The sequence below is a fragment of the Oryx dammah genome, unplaced genomic scaffold (genome assembly GCF_014754425.2).
Source record: "Oryx dammah isolate SB20612 unplaced genomic scaffold, SCBI_Odam_1.1 HiC_scaffold_15, whole genome shotgun sequence".
Classification (NCBI taxonomy): Eukaryota; Metazoa; Chordata; class Mammalia; order Artiodactyla; family Bovidae; genus Oryx; species Oryx dammah.
This window is the reverse complement of record NW_024070199.1, coordinates 17,508,037-17,533,404: the sequence shown is the minus strand read 5'-3', so window position 1 is coordinate 17,533,404 and position 25,368 is coordinate 17,508,037. Positions and strand designations below refer to the sequence as shown.

Here is a 25,368-nt window from a genome sequence, read left to right as displayed (position 1 = left end):
TTAAGTATAACGAAAGTCATATTTAGTAAATATCATAATCTTTGAATGAGATTACCGACAAGGCATATATGTTTTAAACTTGTGCTAAGGGAATCTGAGCCATGTTTTCAGAATTCATTAAGTACTAATTTTACCTATAAGAATAGCAAGGACAGATAAGAAAGCCTTCCTCAGTGTTCAATGCAAAGAATTAGAGGAAAACAACAGAATGGGAAAGACTAGAGAACTCTTCAAGAAAATTAGAGATACCAAGAGAACATTTCATGCAAAGATCGGCTTGATAAACGACAGAAATGGTCCTTCTTATGGACCTAAATGGTTCTGTTATGGACCTAACAGAAGCAGAAGTTATTAAGAAGAAGTGGCAAGAATACACACAAGAACTGTACAAAAAAGAGCTTCATGACCCAGATCATCACGATGGTGTGATCACTCACCTAGAGCCAGACATCCTGGAATGTGAAGTCAAGTGGGCCTTAGAAAGCATCACTACAAACAAAGTTAGTGGAGGTGATGGAATTCCAGTTGAGCTACTTCAAATCCTCAAAGATGATGCTGTGAAAGTGCTGCATTCAATATGCCAGCAAATTTGGAAAACTCAACAGTAGCCACAGGACTGGAAAAGGTCAGTTTTCATTCCAATCCCAAAGAAAGGCAATGCCAAAGAATGCTCAAACTTCTGCACAATTGCACTCATCTCAAACACTAGTAAGGTAATGCTCAAAATTCTCCAAGCCAGGCTTCAGCAATACGTGAACTGTGAACTTCCAGATGTTCAAGCTGGTTTTAGAGAAGACAGAGGAACCAGAGATCAAATTGCCAACATCGGATGGATCGTGGAAAAAGCAAGAGAGTTCCAGGAAAACATCTATTTCTGCTTTATTGACTATGCCAAAGCTTTTGACTGTGTGGATGACAAGCAACTGTGGAAAATTCTGCAAGAGATGGGAATACCAGACCATTTGACCCGCCTCTTGAGAAACCTATATGCAGGTCAGGAAGCAACAGTTAGAACTGGACACGGAACAACAGACTGGTTCCAAATAGGAAAAGGAGTACGTCAAGGCTGTATACTGTCACCTTGCTTATTTAACTTCTATGCAGAGTACATCATGAGAAACGCTGGGCTGGAAGAAGCACAAGCTAGAATCAAGATTGCCGGGAGAAATATCAATCACCTCAGATATACATATGACACCACCCTTATGGCAGAAAGTGAAGAGGAACTAAAAACCTTCTTGATGAAAGTGAAAGAGAGTGAAAAAGTTGGCTTAAAGCTCAACATTCAGAAAACGAAGATCATGGCATCTGGTCCCATCACTTCATGGCAAATAGATGGGGAAACAGTGTAAACAGTGTCAGACTTTGTTTTGGGGGGCTCCAAAATCACTGCAGATGGTGATTGCAGCCATGAAATTAAAAGACGCTTACTCCTTGGAAGGAAAGTTATGACCAATGTAGATGGTATATTCAAAAGCAGAGATATTACTTTGCCGACTAAGGTCTGTCTAGTCAAGGCTATGGTTTTTCCTGTGGGCATGTATGGATGTGAGAGTTGGACTGTGAAGAAGGCAGAGTGCCAAAGAATTGAGGCTTTTGAACTGTGGTGTTGGAGAAGACTCTTGAGAGTCCCTTGGACTGCAAGGAGATCCAACCAGTGCATTCTGAAGGAGATCAGCCCTGGGATTTCTTTGGAAGGAATGATGCTAAAGCTGAAACTCCAGTACTTTGGACACCTCATGCGAAGAGTTGACTCATTGGAAAAGACCCTGATGCTGGGAGGGATTGGGGGCAGGAGGAGAAGGGGACAACAGAGGGTGAGATGGCTGGATAGCATCACTGACTCGATGGACGTGAGTCTGAGTGAACTCTGGGAGATGGTGTTGGGCAGGGAGGCCTGGCGTGCTGCGATTCATGCGGTCACAAAGAGTCGGACATGACTGAGCGACTGAACTGAACTGAACCCTTGCAATGGGAAAACTTTGATTTTAAATGAATTTTTACCAAGAGAGGAATTAAAAATTTTTTTCTGAACAGATTCCTGCCAAGTTGATATAGCAGACAGTTTCAAAGTTTGCATGGGAATAAAAGGTAATGGAGAGAAGTGAGATAAAGACTTCTTTAAACTGAGAATTTAGTATTACTTTTAAGAAGTATTTTTATTACAAATCACCCATTTTGTTTACATTCAATCATAACTGCAAGTGAAAAAATTCAAGAACCTGATAACCACTGAGAACCTGAAATTAGAGTACTGTTCCGCCCTCTTTACATGGTCATACACTAATTTAAAAATATGTATGTTACTACGAAAATTAAAGACATGACAGGAATGATCTAGTCTGAATGTCTTTTGTTTCCCACTTATTAAGCAGGTTCAATAAATCCCTATGCATTGACATTGGTTAGTGTATCAGAAAATCTAATTCAAGAAATATCTTGGATAACGATTAATATACAGATTACCATCTTTATCAATAACTTTAGCTTAATACAAAGAGTATACAGAAATATAGAACACAATTTAATTTTTTTTTTAATAGATTTGGTTCAAAAAGCAACTCAGGATCTCACTGTGATTCTCACCAAAGGCAAAATGACACTTTGCTTTTGGGGAGATGAATGATTAAGTCCTTTAAACTGATTCTGATCTGAATAACAATATGACAAAATAAAATGAAGAGTAACATTAGGTTGAGACTCCTAGGTTCAGTAATCCTAATTCAGCTAGTGGTGTATCTCTGAATATCTTACAAACTCAGTGATCCTCACTTCTTCATGTACAAACAAAGAAGCTGACTAAGTGACCTCAATAATTATTCTTCACTGGCTTGTATTTCTCTTAGTCCCAATATATTCAATATTTGTTGGGTTAGCTCTTACAAGAGAAAAACATGACAACAATGACAACTGTAGCTCCTATAGATCATATGGGTGTATCCCTAAAGCTGAAGACAGGAAAACCAGGACACTGAATGAAACTTTAAGCACTATCATAATTGGTAAGAAGGTCATTTAGTTATATAAGCATTTTCAACAAAGTTTTGTCAAAAGCAACTGTAAAGGAAGATGCAAATGAGTTTAAGAGACATGAAATTTGAAGTAACAATACTCAAGGAAAAATTCACCTCCAAAATCACAATGCAGAAGCAATGTTGCTTGACAAACTTGAAGGGATTCAAGACAGCTGTTACCTATTGCGGGTTTCTAATGCACATTCATTCATTTACACAACAAATATTTACTAATCACCTGTTATGTGCTCTCCCACCCGTCCCAACCAGAATCACTATGTAATGAAACATCGAATGTTCGTGTAAATTATAATGAAGGACATTGCTAGTTGCCTATCCAGTATCTATCTTCTTTCTTACTACTAGAATTCTGATTTTGTTCAGGAAAGTACTTGCCTCTCAGAAACCTTAAAGCTAAGGGTCATTTGAACGAGTTCTGGCTAATGAGATGCATAAAGAAATCTACTGGGCAAGACTTACAGGGTGCAGTTGACCTATGCCTTCTGCCCTTTCCCCTTCTTTCTGTCCAGAGTCTGCACACAATACCTGAAAAGGGAACAATTAAAGCCACATGCTAAGGATGGCAGACTAGGAAGGGGACTTGATGGCTTTATGGAGCTGCTTAACCAGACCTAGAGTGCTTACCACATGACTTTTTATTATAAGAAATAAAATTACCTCACACATGTCAGAATGGCCATCATCAAAAGGAATACAAATAACAAACGCTGGTGAGGACATGAAGAAAAGGGAAGTGTCGTATGCTACTGGCGGCTAAGCAAATTGGTGCAGTCACTCTGGAAAAGTTTGGAGGTTTCTCAAAAAACTAAAAGTAGAAATACTATGTGTGTTCAGTTGTTCAGTCATGTGCAACTCTGCAATCCCATGAACTGAAGCCCGCCAGGCTCCTCTGTCCATGAGATTGTCCCAGCAAGAATACTGAAGTGGGTTGCCATTTCCTCCTCCAAGGGATCTTTCTGAGACGTGGACTGAACCCACGTCTCTGCGTTAGCAGGAGGATTCGTTACCACTGAGCCACCTGGGAGGCCCAGAAATATCGTATGACCCACCAATTCCACTCTTGGGTATGTATCTGAAAGAAACATTAATCTGAAAAGACTCATGAACCCAATGTTGATAGCAGCACTATTTATAACTGCCAAGGTATGGAAGCATCCTAAGTGTCCATCAATAGATGAAATGTATAAAAATGTAAATATATATAATGAATACTACTGCTGCTACTGCTTAGTTGCTTCGGTCATCTTCGACCCTGTGTGACCCCATAGACGGCAGCCACCAGGCTCCTCTGTCCCTGGGATTCTCCACTCCAGGCAAGAATACTGGAGTGGGTTGCCATTTCCTTCTCCAACGCATGAGAGTGAAAAGTGAAAGTGAAGTCGCTCAGTTGTGCCCGACTCTTCGAGACCCCATGGACTGTAGCCTACCAGGCTCCTCCATCCGTGGGATTTTCCAGGCAAGAGTACTGGAGTGGGTTGCCATTTACTACTTAGCTGTAAAAAAGAATAAAAGCTTGCCATTTGCAGTAACATGGATGAACTTGGAGGGCATTATGCTAAATGAAGTAAGTCAGACAGAGAAAGACAAATACTGTATGATTATACCTTACGTAGAATCTAAAAAAATACAGCAGACTACTGAATAAAACAAAGAAATAGACTCAGAGAGGAAGAGAACAAATCAGTGTACCAGTGGGGGGAGGAAAGCGGGGTGGTACAACAGGGATAGAGCAGGAAAAAAGTGTTATTATAGGATTATATGAAGTCATGTGTGTTGCTACTGCTGCTAAGTCGCTTTACTCGTGTCCAACTCCATGCAACCCCATAGACGGCAGCCCACCAGGCTCCTCTGTCCCTGGGATTCTCCACTCCAGGCAAGAATACTGGAGTGGGTTGCCATTTCCTTCTCTGATGCATGAAAGTGAAAACTGAAGTCGCTGAGTTGTGTCCAACTCTTAGTGACCCCATGGACTGCAGCCTACCAGGCTCCTCCGTCCATGGGATTTTCCAGGCAAGAGTACTGGAGTGGGGTGCCATTGCCTTCTCCGTCATGTGTGTTAAACTTTTGAAAATTGTAAAGCACTATAGAATTTTTTTAAATCTCTCAATTAAAAAAAAAAAATTCCATTTGAAAATACATGTAGCCAAATACAACCCTGTCTGATTTCCTTTCCTCTTACTCTTGCTTCCTACTACTTGCTCTTTCCCATACTCAACAATATTAATCTATATCATTTAATGTCATCTATTCAGTGATAAGGAATAACTAATCTCTGATGCTCTAATTTCCTTATAATTCTCTTCTTGTAAGACAAGACTTGAGAAATTCTAAAACAGCATAGTGATTTCAGATTCTGCTCTAATGTTATATAATTATAGTGAGTATAAATTAACATAAACACTGTAAAGAGCAAGTTGGAAATATCTACTCTAAAGCTTGAAGAAATATACTCTATAGTTTAGCAATTCTACTCAAAGAAAGTAAACTTACATAAAACTAAACAGAAATATGTACATGAATATTTGCTGTAGCACTGATATAAAAGAGGAAAATGAGAAATAATATCTCTCAAACAGAAAAATGAACAATCACTACCGAGCAAAAAAAAAAAATGAATTTATAAAGATCAATATGGATAAATCTCAAAAACAGAAAGATGAGTGAAATAGCAATATGCTAAAGGAGAGGTTGTATGATAGCACTTGTAGAAGTTCTGAAACACATAAAATAATGCTATATGCTGGTGTGGCTACAAACATATATAGCAAATTTACATGACTCACAGGATTGTGGCACTGCTTAGACAATAAGCATAGGGGGAATGGAATGGAAAATGAAGGGTAAGGGAAATGTTTACCTCTTCTATCTTTAAGTTTTTAAAAATTAAAAGCAAATTTTCGTAATATTTAAGTATTTCATACTATCATGTGCTTATTTAAATATTTCATTAAAAATTAAGATTATGAGCCAGATAAAACTTAAAAGCTCTCTTGCTACTTACATATACATATTGGTCAGGTATGAGACCTTGGGATAATTGTCTTAATCTAAGTTTCTTTGGATTCTTTAAAACTGAAGTCAGAATACCTAACTCAAGGAACTGCTGTGAGGGTTTTTAAAAAACTTAAGCCTGAAAACCACTTTACACAGTATGGTTTGGGAGTCATTATGATGACAATAATACATTATTTGGCTCCTTCTTACCACAACCTTTAGTCACATCAGAAAATTCCCTTAAGCAATCAATTTTTAACCACTCAACATTGCCTAGAAGGCCATTTCTATTTTTCTTTACCTCCTCATTCATATTTTCCCATTTTGAAAAATAATTAAAATGTCAAATAACTAACTTCTAGGGTTGTTAATGATTATAGAAGGGTGCACTCAGTGTTGGTATTGCTATTATTCAGTTCAGGTCAGTCACTCAGTCGTGTCCGACTCTTTGCGACCCCATGAATCGCAGCATGCCAGGCCACCCTGTCCATCACCAACTCCCGGACTTCACTCAGACTCGCTTCCATTGAGTCAGTGATGCCATCCAGCCATCTCATCGTCTGTCGTCCCCTTCTTCTCCCGCCGCCAATCCCTCCCAGCATCAAAGTCTTTTCCAATGACTCAACTCTTTGCATGAGGTGGCCAAAGTACTGGAGTTTCAGCTTTAGCATCATTCCTTCCAAAGAACACCCAGGGTTATGTCCTTCAGAATGGACTGGTTGGATCTATTATTATATATGTTATCGGGAAAATCTTACATCCTTCAAGCTCAAATGCTACTCCATTTTAGTTTTACCTGAGTGTTTCCCCTACAAAGAATTAACCACTGTATCTTCTTCTGCATTAGTGTCTTGCTTTATATAGGCTTTTATAGCATTAATTATTACCCAGAATTACAAATGTTGGCTTATAAATGTCTGCCTTACTAATGTAATGAATATTACTCTGTGAAGAATCGTGGATTATTACTTGCAGTAAGACACTCAAACACCTCCTGAATGTATTGAACACAACTGAAATGGCAACAAATTCTGGACTAAATGTTGATATATTATATCAAAACATTCTAAGATGCAACCTTTATAAACAGCAAGTCTTTAAAGTAGATTATAGGATAATATTTAATTTCAAATCCTTCAAAGTTTACCTGACCAACTTACACAGTGAGATTTGGGAAGAACATAACATTTCAGTTCAGTTCAATTCAGTTCAGTCGCTCAGTCGTGTCTGACTCTTTGCAACCCCATGAATCACAGCACGCCAGGCCTCCCTGCCCAACACCAACTCCCAGAGTTCACTGAGACTCATGTCCATCGAGTCCGTGATGCCATCCAGCCATCTCATCCTCTGTCGTCTCCTTTTCCTCCTGCCGCCAATCCCTCCAAGCATCAGTCTTTTCCAATGAGTCAACTCTTCGCATGAGGTGGCCAAAGTACTGGAGTTTCAGCTTTAGCATCAGTCCTTCCAAAGAAATCCCAGGGCTGATCTCCTTCAGAATGCACTGGTTGGATCTCCTTGCAGTCCAAGGGACTCTCGAGAGTCTTCTCCAACACCACAGTTCAAAAGCCTCAATTCTTTGGCACTCTGCCTTCTTCACAGTCCAACTCTCACATCCATACATGACCACAGGAAAAACCATACCCTTGACTAGATGGACCTTAGTCGGCAAAGTAATACCTCTGCCTTTGAATATATTATCTAGGTTGGTCATAACTTTCCTTCCAAGGAGTAAGGGTCTTTTAATTTCATGGCTGCAATCACCATCTGCAGTGATTTGGGAGCCCCCAAAATAAAGACTCTCACTGTTTCCCCATCTATTTGCCATGAAGTGATGGGACCAGATGCCATGATCTTCGTTTTCTGAATGTTGAGCTTTAAGCCAACTTTTTCCCTCTACTCTTTCACTTTCATCAAGAGGCTTTTTAGTTCCTCTTCACTTTCTGCCATAAGGGTGGTGTCATTTGCATATCTGAGGTGATTGATATTTCTCCCGGCAATTTCGATTCCAGCTTGTGATTCTTCCAGCCCAGCGTTTCTCATGATGTACTCTGCATAGAAGTTAAATAAGCAGGGTGACAATATACAGCCTTGACGTACTCCTTTTCCTATTTGGAACCAGTCTGTTGTTCCATGTCCACTTCTAACTGTTGCTTCCTGACCTGCATATAGGTTTCTAAGAGGCAGGTCAGGTGGTCTGGTATTCCCATCTCTTTCAGAATTTTCCACAGTTTATTGTGATCCACACAGTCAAAGGCTTTGGCATAGTCAATAAATCAGAAATAGATGTTTTCCTGGAACTCTCTTGCTTTTTCCACGATCCATCCGATGTTGGCAATTTTGTCTCTGGTTCCTTTGCCTTTTCTAAAACCAGCTTGAACATCTGGAAGTTCACAGTTCACGTATTGGTAAAGCCTGGCTTGGAGAATTTTGAGCATTACTTTACTAGCGTGTGAGATGAGTGCAACTGTGCAGTAGTTTGAGCATTCTTTGGCATTCCCTTACATAACATTTAACAGATACTAAGGAATACTGCATTGAAGAAAGTTTTAAGAAATATACTTACTTAAAGACTAGTTAAAACACAAGAAAAAACTAAAAGTCCTAGAAGAAAATAAGCCATGATATGATCAGGCAATTCACAAAAGATGAAATGTTCAAACTCTACTTATAATCAAAGAAATTAAAATTTTAAAAGCAATATGATTTTAATCAAACCAACCAGCAAAGTTCCTATTTATGATAACATTCAAAGTTTCTAAAAATATGGTGAAAGAATGTGTTCATACACTGGTGGTGTTAGTATAAACTAGTATAACCAGTCAATAACAATTATTTGTTAAGCGCTTAATTCATACTTCAAACTTTGTTCTTTAGAGTTTTTAAAGCCATGGGAAAGTTCTCAAAGTAGAATGTTAAGTACAAAAGTAGGACACTGGACTTGGCTGGTCCAGTGGTTAAGAATCCACCTTACAACGCAAGGGAGGCAGGTTTGATCCTAGGCTGGGGAACCAGGATCCCACATGCTGTGGAGAAACTAAGCCCTCAGGCCACAACAAAAGATGCCAAGTGTAGTAAGGAAGACCCAATGCCGCCAAATAAATACATAAATATATGTACTTTTAAAAGGTGGATATAAAACTGTATTTATCATATCAATTCTAATAAATAAACAAATAAGCAACTGTGCCTAAACTGAAGACTGGAAAGAAAGAGACTGCAGTGGTGCTGTTATTTGGTCATGTGACACTAATTTTCACTTTTTTTGTTTTATACTTCCCCGAGTTTTCCACAGGGAACATGTACTATGTTTATAATCAGATAAATGATAAACAACCCAATTTTGGGTCACCACACTTTCTGGTTTACCTAGGACCGAGGGTTTTTCTAGGACCTGGGACTTGCTGTGTTAAAACTGAGACAGTCCTGCACAAATCAAGTATAGCTGGTTACATTATTCCCATTCATGGTGCTGTGCTTAGTCACTCAGTTGAGTCTGACTCTTTGTGACCACATGGACTGTAGCCCACCAGGCCCCTCTGTCCATGGGATTCTCCGGGCAAGAATACTGGAGTGGGTTGCCATGCTCTCCTCCAGAGGATCTTCCTAACCTAGGAATCGAACCCACGTCTCCTGCATTGCAGGTGGATTCTTTACCATTTGAGTCCCAGGGAAGCCTGGTGAGTTGTCATTAAAACTACCTATGTACATTTTAATCACATATGTCATTAAAATGAGATACATACATAACTTATTTTGTTTCTTTTTTAATACTTATTTATTTCGCTACACCGGGTCTTGGCTGCAGCACACGAAATCTAGTTCCCTGACGAGGAATTGGGCCTGGGGTCCCTGCACTGAGAGCAGGAGTCTCAGTCACTGAACCACCAGAGAAGTAAGTTCCTGTATATAGCTCTTTTGAAAATGGTACTGCTAAGTATCTTTCAAACCATTTATTCTCACTTAGTATATCAACCTGAGTAAAATACACTGACCATTTTGCAAGATGGTCAATTAGAGCTTAAGCAACAAATGATAGCAGAGCAACGCAAATCTACTCGTGTCATACATTCAAAATTAATTCACAATAAATAGGCACAATGCACGTACCATAAGCAGAGCTCTGTGTCAGCTACTGAGGATACAGAAAGAAAAACTGAACACCATCCAGTAACCTTACTGTTTTTTCTTCTAGCAACAGCTATTTCACTCCTTTTCACTCTCCTCAATACTCTAATCTTTCGGCCATGTCCCCATTTTCAGATGATCCTGTCTTCAATTTCAGACAGAAAACAGAAGTCGTGAGACAGAAGCTCTTTACATCATTAGACCTGTAAACCCATACCTGTTAAAAGAGAGACACTATTTTAAGCTAAGGCCAATCCTCCCACTTATAGTTTGATCCCATGCCCTCCAGCCTATGAAGGAAGAGTTTTTGTTTTTTACCAAAATGGCTAAAGCCCTCAGTTTTTTTTTTTTTAATTTATTTTAACTGGAGGCTACTTACTAAACAATGTCACCATGCCACTTGTTTTAACGTGATCTCACTGGCCACAGTATGGAGACCAGAAGAAAATCAAGGACAGAAATAAGAACAGTAAGGGGATCATATCAGGAGAATAATAAAAGCTCTTTAAGGTCACGTCATCTTATTCATATTAAAAGCTAAAATTCTCAACATACCTACATGGCTTATTCTCTCAGATTCTTCAGTTCTTATTCAAGTATCACCTTTTCAGTGACTCCTTTTTTGACATCCCCCTTCCCAATCTAAAATTATACCATCTCTTTCCCCCAAATTATTCTACCTCCATAGCTCCCTGTTATCATTTAACATACCAAGTATTTTACTCATTAACCTTCTTCATTATCTCCCTATACTATTATGTAAGTACCATGAAGGTTAAAATTTGTTTTGTTCACAGTTTCATTCCTAGTCCCAAGAATAGTGTATGACACATAACATGTTCTCAATAGGTATTTACTGACTGAAAATGAATAAAATATTACAGGTGAAATATTACCGTACCTAAGAAAGAAATTTATTCCTGCAATTTAATTTTTTCTTGGCAAAATAATTTCACCATTTTTAAGACAATGACAGACTTCAGGTCCCAAAAGGGCTCAAAATATTGAAATTATCTAAAATTTTAAATTTTATACTGGAATATAATTGATTTACAATGCTGTGTTAGATTCGGGTGTATAGCAAAGTGATTCAGCAACACATATAATACATGTATCTGACTATTCTCTTCCAGACTATTTCCCATTTAGGTTATTGTAGAATATTGAGTTTCCTAAACAATATAATAGGTCCCTTCTGATTATCTATTTTATATATGGTAATATATGTATGTTAATCTCAAACTCCTAATATATCCTCCACCTCCAACCTTTCCCCTTTGTTAACCAGAAGCTTCTTTTTTGAGAATCTGTTTTTTAAGTAAGTTCATTTTTGCATTTCAAGATTTCATATATAAGTGATATTACATAGCATCTGTCCTTTTCTTTCTGACTTACTTCACTTGGTACGATAATCTCTAGGTCCATCCGTGTTGCCATTTTTCGTTCTTCACTGTGGCTGAGTAACATTCCATTGTATATACAGCATCTTCGTCATCCGTTTTTTGTCGATGGACATTCAGGGCTGCCTCTACATCTTGACTATTGTAAATAGTGCTGCTATGAACATCGGGGTGCATGTATCTTTTTAAATAATGGTTTTCTCCCAATATATGCCCAGGAGTGGGATTACTGCCTCAAACAGTATTTTTATTTTTTTAAAGGAACCCCCATATTGTTCTCCATAGTAGCCATACCAATTTAGACTGTCACCAACAGTGCAGGAGTGTTCCCTTTTCTCCATACTTTCTCCAGCATTGTTTGATACTGAGCAGCACGAGCTATTTGTATAGTTAGAGATTAATCCCTTGTTAGCTGCCCATCTTTTGCAAATATTGCAACCCCCCCTCATCCTGAGGGTTGTCTTTTCATTTCCTTTATGGCTTCCTTTGCTGTGTAAAATCTTTAAGTTTAACTAGGTCCCATTATTTATTTTTGTTTTTCTTTTCCTTTTAAGGCCATGCTGGATGGCATGCAGGTTCTTAGTTCCCTGATCAGGGATTGAATCCATGCCCCTCAAGAGTGGAATCGCAGAGTCTTAACCACTCAACTATTAAGGACGACCCTGTTTTTATTTTCATTATTCTAGAACTCCGGGGAGTTGGTGAGGATCAGTTCAGTCACTCAGTCGTCTGAACCTGACTCTTTGTGACCCCATGAATCACAGCACGCCAGGCCTCCCTGTCCATCACCAACTCCCGGAGTTCACCCAAACTCAAGTCCATCGAGTCAGTGATGCCATCCAGCCATCTCATCCTCTGTCGTCTCCTTCTCCTCCTGCACCCAACCCCTCCCAGCATCAGAGTCTTTTCCAATGAGTCAACTCTTCGCATGAGGTGGCCAAAGTACTGGAGTTTCAGCTTCAGCATCAGTCCTTCCAAAGAATACCAAGGGCTGATCTCCTTTAGAATGGACTGGTTGGATCTCCCTGCAGTCCAAGGGACTCTCAAGAGTCTTCTCCAACACCACAGTTCAAAAGCATCAATTCTTTGGCACTCAGCCTTCTTCACAGTCCAACTCTCACATCCATACATGACCACTGGAAAAACTATAGCCTTGACTAGACGGACCTTTGTTGGCAAAGTAATGTCTCTGCTTTTGAATATGCTATCTAGGTTGGTCATAACTTTCCTTCCAAGGAGTAAGCGTCTTTTATTTTCATGGCTGCAGTCACCATCTGCAGTGATTTGGGAGCCCCCCAAAATAAAGTCTGACACTGTTTCCACTGTTTCCCCATCTATTTCCCATGAAGTGATGGGACCAGATGCCATGATCTTCGTTTTCTGAATGTTGAGCTTTAAGCCAACTTTTTCCCTCTACTCTTTCACTTTCATCAAAAGGCTTTTTAGTTCCTCTTCACTTTCTGCCATAAGGGTGGTGTCATTGGCATATCTGAGGTGATTGATATTTCTCCCGGCAATCTCAATTCCAGCTTGTGTTTCTTCCAGCCCAGCGTTTCTCATGATGTACTCTGCATAGAAGTTAAATAAGCAGGGTGACAATATACAGCCTTGACGGACTCCTTTTCCTGTTTGGAACCAGTCTGTTGTTCCATGTCCAGTTCTAACTGTTGCTTCCTGACCTGCATACAGATTTCTCAAGAGGCAGGTCAGGTGGTCTGGTATTCCCATCTCTTTCAGAATTTTCCAGTTTATTGTGATCCACACAGTCAAAGGCTTTGGCATAGTCAATAAAGCAGAAATAGATGTTTTTCTGGAACTCTCTTGCTTTTTCCATGATCCAGCGGATGTTGGCAATTTGATCTCTGGTTCCTCTGCCTTTTCTAAATCCAGCTTGAACATCTGGAAGTTCATGGTTCACGTACTTATGAAGCTTGGCTTGGAGAATTTTGAGCATTACTTTACTAGCGTGTGAGATGAGTGCAACTGTGCGGTAGTTTCACCATTCTTTGGCATTGCCTTTCTTTGGATTGGAATTACTCTAGGAGATGGATCCAAATTAATAATCCTGTGATTTATGTCAAAAAGTGTCCTCCCTATTTTTTCCCCCTAAGAGTTCTATATTATCTCGTCTTACATTTAGTTCTTTAATTCATCTTGATTTTATTTTCCTGTACGGTGTTAGGGAGTGTTCTAATTTCATTCTTTTTCACATAGCTGTTCAGTTTTTCCAGCACTACTCATTGAAAACACTGTCTTTTCACCATTGTCTATTCTCGCCTCCTCTTTTGTAGATTAATTGGCCACAGGTACGTGGGCTTATTTCTGGGTTTTATATCCTGTCCCTTTGATCTATATTCCTGTTTTTGTGCCAAGACTACACTACTTTTCTGAATGCAGCTTTATAGGATAGTCTGACATCAGGGAGCCTGATATCCCCAGATCCATTAGGCAAAGACTGCTTTGTCTACTTGAGGTGTTTTATGTTTCCAGACAAATAAAAAAAATTTTTTTGTTCTAGTTGTTAAAAATGCCATTGGTAATTTGACAGCGAAATTGCCTTGGGCAGTATAGTTATTTTGGGTAGTATAGTCATTTTGACAATATCAATCCAAGAACAAAGTGTAATATATCCTTCCATCTGTTTTGTGGCATCTTTGATTACTGTCATCAGTGTCGTATAGTTTTCAGAGTACAGGTCTTTTGCCTTAGGTAGATTTATTTCTATGAATAAAGTATTTTTTTCTTTTTGATCCAATGGGAAAGGAGATTCTTTCCTTCATTTCTCTTTCTGATCTTGTTAGTGTACAGAAATGCAACAGATTTCTGTGTATTAACTGATGAGCTGTAGTAGTTTCCTGGGCTCAAAATATTGAAATTATCATTTGATATATTACTACTATGCATCAAATGGACAAATAGGAGCTGTCCTCACACTTCTGTGTCAGTCACTCAGTCATGTCTAACTGTGACCCCATGGACTGTAGCCCTCCAGGCTCCTCTGTCCATGGAATTCTCAGGCAAGAATTCTGGAATGGGTTGCTCTTCCCTTCTCCAGGGGATTTTTCTGATCCAGAGATCGAACCCAGGTCTCCTGCATTGCAGGCATATTCGTTACTGTCTGGGAACTATCATTTTATCCCATGTTAAAGGGATATAAATTGGTGCCAATCCTTCTGTAACTTATTTAAAAATTACATGGTAGATATATGACAAAGGCATCAAGAAATTTTTTATAATTAAGTCTAACAAAATAAAGCCAGAGAAAACAAATGAACCATGTAATAAATTATTAGAAGGCAAACAGGAAATAGAACCCTGTTAGCATCCCAAGAGTCATACTCCAGCCTTTGCCCAACAGTAATACCCTCTCTAACAATTGTAACTATTACCTCAAGTTTTATATTATATTAAGAGTTAATCACTTCCTTATTTTGATTTATAGTTTAGTTTTACCTGTTTATTATTTCCTTTTTTAGGTCTCTTTAATCTACTCTTGCTCTTCCATCCATTTTTTTTTTTTTTTGCAGCTTATTTGCGTCACCAAGTCAAGCAATTTGATGGTGATACAAATCTGTAATATCTGGATTTTACTGAGTGCATTTCCATATGCCTTTGTTCTTTTTCTCCTGTAAATCACCACTTTAATCTACAGCCTTCAGCAGATTCATGTTTACCACAGAATACCACAGAATTTCTGTGGTAAAACTACTTTGGTGGTGGTATGTTCTTTATCAAGAGGCATTACTGTTTAATCATCCTTTTGTGTTGTTAAAGAGATGTTACTGCTCAATAAATAAAACCTTTTCTTATTAGGGAATGCAAAGTGATGATATTCCCATTCTGTCAATCTTTCATCAATTATTATAAATTATATAAAAATAAGCTTTGCTAATATATTATTTTGTTTTATGGTGGTATAATTCATATTGAAAAGGCAGGATGAAAGCTCAATTCTTTCTGCTTAACAGTTTTCAAATTAATAATTTGGTCCCCACTGGTATCCTTCAAATTTTTCTATTAGTATCATGATGAAATTTGTATCAAGATTTAAGACTTATTCAATGGGGCTTCCCTGGTGCCTCAGTGGTAATGAGTCCCTTTGACTGCCACTGTAGGAAGCACAGGTTTGATCCCTGGTCCGGGAAGATCCCATATACTGCAGAGCAACTAAGCCTGTGCATCACAAGTATTGAGCCCATGCTCTGAAACAAGAGAAGCCACCACAATGAAAAGCCTGCGCACTCCAACTAGAGAGTAGCTCCCTACTCTCTGCAAGTAAAGAATGCCCGTGCAGCAACAAAGACCCAGCACAGGCAAAAATAAATCAAGTTATATATATATATATATTCTTCAATGTGTTTTAATCCACTATAGCTATTATTCTTATGATGCTTGTCCCATCTTAGACAGTGGAAACCTCTTTAAGTTGGTTCTTGAGGTTTTTTTGGTGTGACTTTGATAAGAGTCTTTACTACCTGGAATGACAGGATGTTTCTTGGCTCACGATACCCAAGGACTGAAATAAGCCACTTTTCCAAGAAGTCTTGATTTACTTTAATGGGAAATTGTACTTCAAGAGCACAATCTGGGTGCAAAGGATGCTCACTACTACTGGGTTGGCCATTGTTTCTAGGTCTTTTCAGTACACAGAGCTAGAAAATAATAAAAATAATCCTTGAGTTTCATAATAGTATTTCCTTAACTTTCTTACATCTTATTTCTTTTTCCCCACAATGAGAATCTTGGTTTTCAAGAATATTACATATGATACAATTAGAATATCAATTACATTTCACACATATTATGCATCTTTTCAGAATACCAACACCACACCAAAGTAATTTAATGGGAAGTCCACAAGTTTTTGTGCGTACTCTTCCCATTCTTTCTCCATTTGTTTTGTCTTATAGCTCCACTGTTAAAACACAAAGTTATTAAAGACTATATGTTCTGTGCTCTATCTGTCATTTAGATTTAGTTACATGTAGTGAAGTGAAAGTTGCTCAGTGGTGTCCAACTCTTTGCGACCCCATGGACTATACAGTCCATGGAATTCTCCAGGCCAGAATACTGGAGTGAGTAGCCGTTCCCTTCTCCAGGGGATCTTCCCAAACTCTAAATTAATGCTCACCCAACATTCTTTTTCAAATCTTTATTATGAAATAGTTTTAGACATACAGATATCTTACAAAAATAGTTCAAGGACACCATCACCTTGTTTCTCATAAGCTAACAACTTGTGCCCTCATAGCACACTTCTCAAAACCAGGAAATTAACATTAGTAAAACACTATTAAACAGATTTGATTAAATTTCACCAGATCCCCCCCATCCCCTGCCAGGCCCATTCTGTTTTGAGGATACATGTCTCATTTTGTTCTTGGATTTCTTTAGTCTCCTCCAATCTGTGACCATTCCTCATTCTTTCCTGACCTTGACAGTTATTTTGCAGAATACTTCTCAATCTGGTCTCGTCTGATGTTTTCTCAAGATTAGATTAAGATATACATTTTTGATGAAAATTCCACAAAAGAGATGCTATGCATTATACCAGAGGGTAAATGATGATGTAAATACCTTGATCATTTGGTTAAGGTGGTGTCAGCTGGTGATTCCACTGTAAAGTTAACCATTTCCCTCTTTGTAATAGGTAAATGTCACAGGAAAGACACTTGGAGATTATGCTAATATATTGTTTCTCCACACATTTGTACCCACTCATTTTAATGTCTGTCAGATCTTACCTGTGACACTCACTACTGTAGTATTTCCCTAATGGTAAATTTCTATTTCTCTCATTCATTCCACACTGCAGGAAAGTATAGTCCCTGACATGTAGAAGGAATTGACAGTCACCTGCAGGGAAAAGTGATCCCTTCTCCACGTATTTATTTACTCAATCAATCATGAACTTACAGAAATGTGAAGTCATAGATTTAAAATCTATCGCTGCATAAATCTGTGGCTAGAACAGTTCTGCTTTCACCACTCCTTCTAGTCGGCACTGGGTCCTACTGAGATGCCCAAATTATTTTCTGAGTACACCCTTAATTTCTGGCATTCTAAAATATTCTAGCTTATCTTGCATTTTTCTTGCCCATCCCCTAAAGCAACTGTCTCTATGGGGCACTAGTTCCTTTTAGTAGAAAATCGTATTTTGAAATGAAAATCTAGAGGCTAAGAGTGCTCACTGTTACTGGGTTATCATTGTTCTCAGATTCCTCTCATAAACAGAGGTAGGAAATATATGTGTGTGTGTGTGTATATATACACATATATATATAAAGCCATACAAATGAATATATTTATATTTATTACCATATCACCCACCACTGAGGTTTTGTTAGTCTTTTTGGCTATCTGAAGCTCATTCACTAGAAGATTTTTATAAACAGACTCATAGAAAATAGATCTTAGATATTGATAGCAGTTTACACGCAGTCTCTATCTAGTAGTCATTTTGGCTAGACATAAAATCCCTGGTTCACATTTTTTCTCTTACATATGTTATGGCATTTTCTTCTGGCATAAGGCATTGCTTTCAAATATAGTGATGGCAGTCTGATATTGTCTCTCTAAGTCACCTGGTCTTTCTGTCAAGATGGCCAAAGTACTTTCCTCAAAACTGAAGGGTTTTACTAGAATATGTCTTGATGCTGGTTTTTCTGGGTTGATTTTCCAAGGTCTTTAGTGTCTTTAAAATATGTAGTCTTACATTTTTTTTATTTCAAGAAGTTATGGTAGGGGACATGGGTAAACCTATGGTTGATTCATGGTAGTCTGATATTGATGTTTGGTAGAAACAATGTTTGGTATTTGGTAGAAATCAATGCAATACTGTAAAGCAATTAACTTTCAATTAAAAATAAAGAAATTAAAAAAAAGAAGTTATGTTAAGCATAGTCTTTAGCATTTTTGTCTGTTTCCTTGCTTTGGTTTTCTTTTCTATGGACCTCTGTAGGATTTTGATTGCATATCTTCAACTCTTTATCTCCTTTTCTCAAATCTTCGTCAACTTGCTTTTGTTTTTATTTTTAAAAACACACAACATTCCATCTGCTGGTTTTTTTTTTTTTCAGAATAACAAAAAATATTGTACTAAAACGTAAGATTTACAGAAATTTTCAGACAAGCCATACAAAATGGTCACAAGCTTTTTCTTGAAGGGAAGATTCTACTCTTGACAGCAAGGTCACAATGTTATTAGTGAGGGCTGTGATGTCTGTTTAATGTCTGTTTGGTTCAAACAATCAAGCTTGTCCATCTACAGCATCTAAATAAAGTTAGACTTGGCTAGAGAGCATATTCTAAAGAAATGGTTAGCTACTTTTAACCAATGCACTTAGATCACCATAAGGGGAAAGTAGCCCATAAAATTAAAATAAAACTACCTTCCACCCCCCTACCAAAAAAATAAATAATAAAATGCAAAAAACACCCACACACCTGCAGCTAACCTTGACAACTACCTTCACTCACAGTGCTTTATACTTAAACCATGATGGGGAAATGAATAAAAGCAGAGAGGCGCCACTGCTTTCAAATGTTTTGTAACATTCTAGACGATACTTCTGGCCTCTGCTCATGCTTTACAACAGTGAATCAGGACAAGACATAGATTTGCTAATGTGCATTTAATCAGTAAAGGTTTGAAGATGCCTGGGTTTTCATTCTGTAGTTTCTAAGACTGTGCCCATTAAATGCAAACAAAAAAGAAAGAAGTCTTGACAGAACAGAAGTGATACACACTTGACAATCGAATCAATTTAAATTATTATTCATGGCATATAGCCAGTCCATGCTCTAGCTGTTTCTAGGGCTTGGGCTTCATTGGTCTTCCACTGCTCGGCTACATCATTTGCTAATGGATCATCTGGAATGGGAGCACTTAACAAAGCCTAGATCGATAGCAGAACCGTGTGAATCTGCAGTGCTGGGGACCACTTATCTTTCAAAATATCTAAACATATTCTTCCCAACTTGTCTACATTAGGATGATAAATTTTGGTCATGAAATGTACTTTAAGGGCTGTCATTGGGTATTCTTCTGGAAGGAATAGTTCAAGCTTCAAAATTCCTCCCTCAAAGGGGGAATCCTGAGGGCTGGCAATGACCACATGAAAATAACGGGTGTTGCTCTCATCTGGTTTTGCTTTAATGCCAGGAACTGGTTCTGCCAGCAAACGCTGGGTTTCCTTAATAATCCTGTGGGGCAGCCCGGCCATCTTGTCAGATCCTGAGTTCGGCCTCTGGTCTGGTCTCTGGCTCTACTCCCCTCACGCGTGGGTTATCTGCTGTTATTTAAGGGCACTAATTGTTGTGTTTGTTGACTCAGATATTATTTACAGATTTTTTAAAAAATTGTTAACTTTGCCACCTATTTATTTAGTGTTTTCATATGTTTAGTGAGAATGTCTTTGGGTTAAGTTTTCATTTCTGCAGTGATGTTAATATGCTTATTTTCTTTCATTATTATAATTCTATGGGATTTGGTCTTGATCTTTTTTAGTTACTCATTTTTATGTCAAGTAGGTAGTTTTTCTAATTTTACTGCTATCAAGCTCTGCATTTTTCATATTAAAAATTAAAAGTGATTTACTTTATGAGATTATACAACTCTAGACCTCTCCTATACTTTCATCTGAATTTTTTTTTTTTAAACTTGTCTCTACTGTTCCTATTCTATTTAATTTAGATCCTATTCCCAGCAGACTGCATGAGCTCTGTGTGGAGTTTAGTTCTGGAAGGGATCTTCAGCTGGAGAGGTTTGAGAAGCCATAACGCCCAGAGAACCCAAGTTCTGTTAAGATCTTAGTTTCAGATACTACAGTTTTTTACTTTTGCTATCAATATGTTCCTATTATAGGGGAATCTGTAGACAGTCAAAAACCATGCCACTGACACTTTCCAAAAATTATGAACGACAACTTAAATTTTCACCTGTTGATTCTAATCATAACAAATTTAATCAGAAAAGAAAATTTCAATAGTTTCTCTAACCATGAAAGGGTTTTCTTTTCTTCTCCCTTTCTTTGCTTTCTAAAGGAGGTGATCATTTCACAACAAATACAAATGTCAAATCATTATGTTGTAAGCCTGGAACAAATCTAAAATTGTATGTCAATTATACTTCAATGTTAAAAAATCTGAAAATTCAAAAATGGGTTTAGACTACTTTAAAAATTATTAAGTTTTACTGATATAGGTCACAAACTGAATTTTAGGATATAGAAACGAATTTGCCAAATGAGAAATACAGCTCATGGTTAAAACCACCAAAGATATTTGAAATCATATAATCACTAGTAAAAGTAAAATAATCAGGATTTTTGCTAAAAGAAATATTGGTATGTACAAATATTATACCCTACATTAAAATGCAAAATTACTTGGTTTTATGCAATCCTTGCAGCTAGGGGGATGAATTTATGATTAGTTTCCTCAAAGCAGCAAACAAGGTAAGAACATACTATTTTCAGGTTCTAATCGAAACAGTAAAGGAAAACTAAAAGTAGAGGTAGAAAGGACAATAAAGAGAGCAAATTCTGTACCCTGTCATTAAAAGGCATGTTATCAAGAAAAAGTATTAACCAAACAACGTTAGACAAAACTTCAATTGGTTTCTCTGCTTCTAGAAAAGTTAGGACTTGCTTCTGATCTTCTGAAAAGGTTTGGATTTAATCTCCTCAGTTAACCGTATTAAAAAAGTCAATCAGGAAATCAAGCTTAATAACTATAGTTATCATAGACTTAAGAATTTGCTAAGGGCGACCCAAAACAAAAAAGAAAACCAATCCACACCACACACACACAAAATTGATTTAAAAATTGGCTTACTTAAAAAAGGACTTAAATATTTTCCCAAACAACACATACTAATAAGAACATTAAAAAGTCGTCAACATCATTGGTCACTTTGAAAATGCAAATCAAAAACCATAAATACCACTTCACATCATTAGAATGTCTATTATTTAAAAAAAAATAACAAGTGATGTGTAGGATGTAAAAAAATTGGAATCCTTATGCAGAATTGATAGGAATGTAAAATGGTGCAGCAGTTGTAGAAAATGATATGGCAAATCCTCAAAAAATCAAAAACAGAACTATCATTTGATCCAAAAATTCTACTCCAGGGATATACCCAAAAGAAGTGCAAGCGGATATTTGTACACCCACTTTCATAGCAACATTAATTATAATAGACAAAAGGTAGAAGAAACCTAAGTGTCCAGTGACAGATGAATAGATAAAATGTGGTAGACACATACAAGAGAATATCAGCATTAAAAAAGAAAAATTCTGATACATGTTATAATATGGAGGAATACTGAAGATATTAAGCTCAGTGAAATAAGGCAATTACAAATGAACAAATATTGCATGATTTCTCTGAAGTGAGGTTCCTAGAGTTAGTCAAATTCATAGTCAGAAAGTGGAATGATGGATGCCTGTGGCTAAGGGGAGGGGGAAAAGGGTAGTTAGTGTTTAATGGGTACAGAGTTTCAGTTGGAGGATATGAGTCTGGAGATGAATGGAGGAGACAGATGCACAACAATACAAATGAACTCAATGCTGCAGAACTGTATACTTAAAAATGGTTAAAATGATAAAATTTTATGTTATATATATTTTACCACAATAATTTTTTAAAAGTTCACTAATATTCTCTGTATTCTTAAATTAGTAAAAGATATCATGTCTTGATGGCTGGAACACTTTTATGTAAATTTTTTAAATGTTCAGGATAAAAGACCAAAGTACTCAATAGTTTTTTTGCCTCTTTTTCATTAAATGATAGAAAAATCTACTTCCTTTAACAGGAAAAGTTAAAACTCTTCAAATTGAGGAAAATTCAATTGATGTAGGTGGGAAGAAGAGTGGAAAAGAGAAGAAATTACAAAACAAAGAAAAACAAGACACACAAAAAAACCTTGTTTAGTTGTTTCTTCCTCCTTTTTAGTCTCCTCTTCTTCTAAGCTGGGACTTTCCCGGGAAGAGCTGTCCTGCTGGCTAGAGTTCTTCAATAGTACAGGATCAATTTGTGCTTTCAGGAGTGCAAGAGTCTCAGCCAACTCGTTTCGATTTCTAAAAAAAAAATGGAAAAACAGAGGGCAGCATAAAAATCTTTCTCCTGTTCTAAGCTTTGTGGTTGCAAGGGTAGGGAAAAATGGGAGTTTGAGATTAGCAGATGCAAACTAATTTATATAGGATGGATAAACAACAAAGTCCTACTACGAAGCACAGGAACTATATTTAATATCCTATGATAAAGCATAATAGAAAAGAATATGAATATAAGAATATTCATATGGATAACTGAGTTACCTTGCTGTACAGAAGAAATTAACACGGTAAATCAACTATACTTCAATAAATTTTTAAAAAATCTTTCTTCAGTTCTAAAATGATTTCAGAATAACACCTATTAGAAATTAACATTTAAAAAAGAAAAACATATTAAGAACATCTAAAACACTAGTACAGCTAACCCTAATGAACCTTACATTTTAAAATTAAGTATTAGGAATGAATGCATATTAAAATAAACTGTTCACCAACGAGGAATCTTAGACTATGTTTTTATTAGAATGGCAATTCAAATCTTTTTGGTTAAAAAGAACACTAGGAACAAAATTAAACAAAAACCAAAGTTTGATAATTTTTTTCAATACGAGGCAATCTCTCAGGAGTACAAAACCAAAGTAAATTCAATTTGAATAAAAATATAAGAAAATAAATTATCTATTTTTACTACCAAATCCAGAGGTATATATAATACGGTCAATTTTAATGCCACATACAATTAACAATAAAACAATAATTTAATAATAAATTATTATTTATAACAATAATAATTTAAATTTTTTTCTTGCTCAGAAAAACACAGTTTAACAGCAGAAATAAAAAGGAAACCTTGGACTAAGACTTGGGAAATATAGTTCTAGATCTGCCACTAAGTTAATGAATCAGCACCATGATCTCCCCATCTATGTCATCAAAGGACTGTGCACGCACCTCTTAATTCTATGTAGTTAGTATCAAGATGAAATTATCTGTTCTATCTGTCATGCCACATATGTCCTCTATCCCCAATTCCACCACCATTCTAGCTAAACACTACTGCTTGAAAGTGGGGACTGTCTTATGAAGTAAGCTCTAAAAAATACTTAATGAATAAACAGAATCCCTGTTCCTAAAACAAATGGCTATGCACCGCTGGACAGGTCATATATTTTCATCAGACCTGAGTTTCCTTATCTATATAAGACTGGATTCTCTTAAGTATTATTAAATTGGTTTCCAAAGAAAGTAAAAAATCACCAGAGACAGACATCTTTCAGAAATTAAAAAGACAATCATTTTGCCATTGTCTATGAGAAAGAACACACAGGGTTACACACATTATAAATATTGTGCATGGCAATGACTATATGTTTATACATAGTATAACTATCACATTAGCATACACAATAAAACGAACAGTTTTAGACTTTTAATTATCTAATAGTAGCAGGTCATGTCAGATGCTGTTTTGAGATTGTGTGGTACTATACCCACTTTACAAAAAACAAAAATAGTTTCTATTTTTGAACTTCATTAGCCCTACCTGCTTCTAACCTAAGCCTCTATCCACTTACTGTTGTTATCATCATATTTCAATGAGAATTTCATATGTATAAGTGGCCCAATCCATTTGTTATTTTCTGAGGTCATGCTGGAAATGGAAAAATATATTGAAGTATTTCACTATACCTTCTTTTAAAAGCTGTGAACATTAGAAGCATGCCAATACTTGCTAGAAAATCCATGTCAATTACTTTCAGTACTCTAACAACAAAAAAATTTGCAGAAAAGTTGATTAAAGAACTCTCCTAAAGGCTTTTAATCTGTCTATTACATTAAAATGCCAACCTAATAAAGCCATTATCTTATAAAAACAGAAAACTACCCATCTGGATTTCTCCTGTTTCAATCTTACAATTAGATTTAGTATGTTAAATAATTTTTAAAAGCCCTAAATTGGAATGGAGGAAATTTTAATATATATAGATTAAAATTATATCCAATTTCTTACCACTTTTTACAGAACTTTTTATTTTTAATGTAATTTAAAGTGTTACCTTCCATTTACAGTTATTACAAAATACTGGTTTTACTCTCCATGTTTTACAACACATTTTGAGCCTATCTTACACCCAATAGTTTGTACCTCCCCCTACCACTGGTAATCACTAGTTTGCTCTCCATATCTGCTAGTCTGCCTCTTTTTCGCTTTATTCACTAGTTTGTTGTATTTTTTAGATTCCACATATAAGTGATATCATTGAGTATTTGTCCTTCTTCTGACTTCACTTTGCATAATGCCCTTCAAGTCCACCCATGCTGCTACAAATGGAAAATTTCCTTCTTTTTATGGCTAAGTAGCATTCCATTGTGTATATACACCCCAACGGATTTATGTATATTAATTTTGTGTTCTGCAACTTTTCTAAATTCACTGTTGAACTCTAGTAGTTTTCTGATAGCATTTTTAGGATTTTATGAATAGCATCACATAATTTGCCAACAGTGTGGCAGTTTAATTTCTTCACTGTCAATCTGGATTCATTTATTTTTCCTCTCTGGTTGCTGTGGTAAGGATTTCCAAAACTGTGTTGAATAAAAGTGGCGAGAGCAGTCATCACTGTCTTGTTCTTGATCTTAGAGGAAATGCTTTCAGCTTTTCACCAATAAGTATGATGCTAGGCGTGCGTTTGTCACGTATGGCCTTTATGATGTTAAGATGCTCCTTCTATGTCCACTTTCTAGAG

At 36.8% G+C, this 25,368-nt stretch overlaps 1 protein-coding gene and 1 pseudogene across 1 annotated transcript in view; both read right to left on the bottom strand.

Annotated features, from left to right (window-relative positions):
- RSF1 (remodeling and spacing factor 1) overlaps nucleotides 1–25,368 on the bottom strand; it is a 160,648-nt gene that overhangs the window by 33,011 nt on the left and 102,269 nt on the right. Inside the window, exon 5 of the mRNA XM_040255625.1 lies at nucleotides 22,488–22,642. Within this exon, the coding sequence (XP_040111559.1) occupies nucleotides 22,488–22,642 (155 nt within the window). The remainder of the gene's footprint in view (nucleotides 1–22,487; nucleotides 22,643–25,368) is intronic.
- Nucleotides 19,316–20,592, bottom strand: LOC120874453 (annotated as a pseudogene).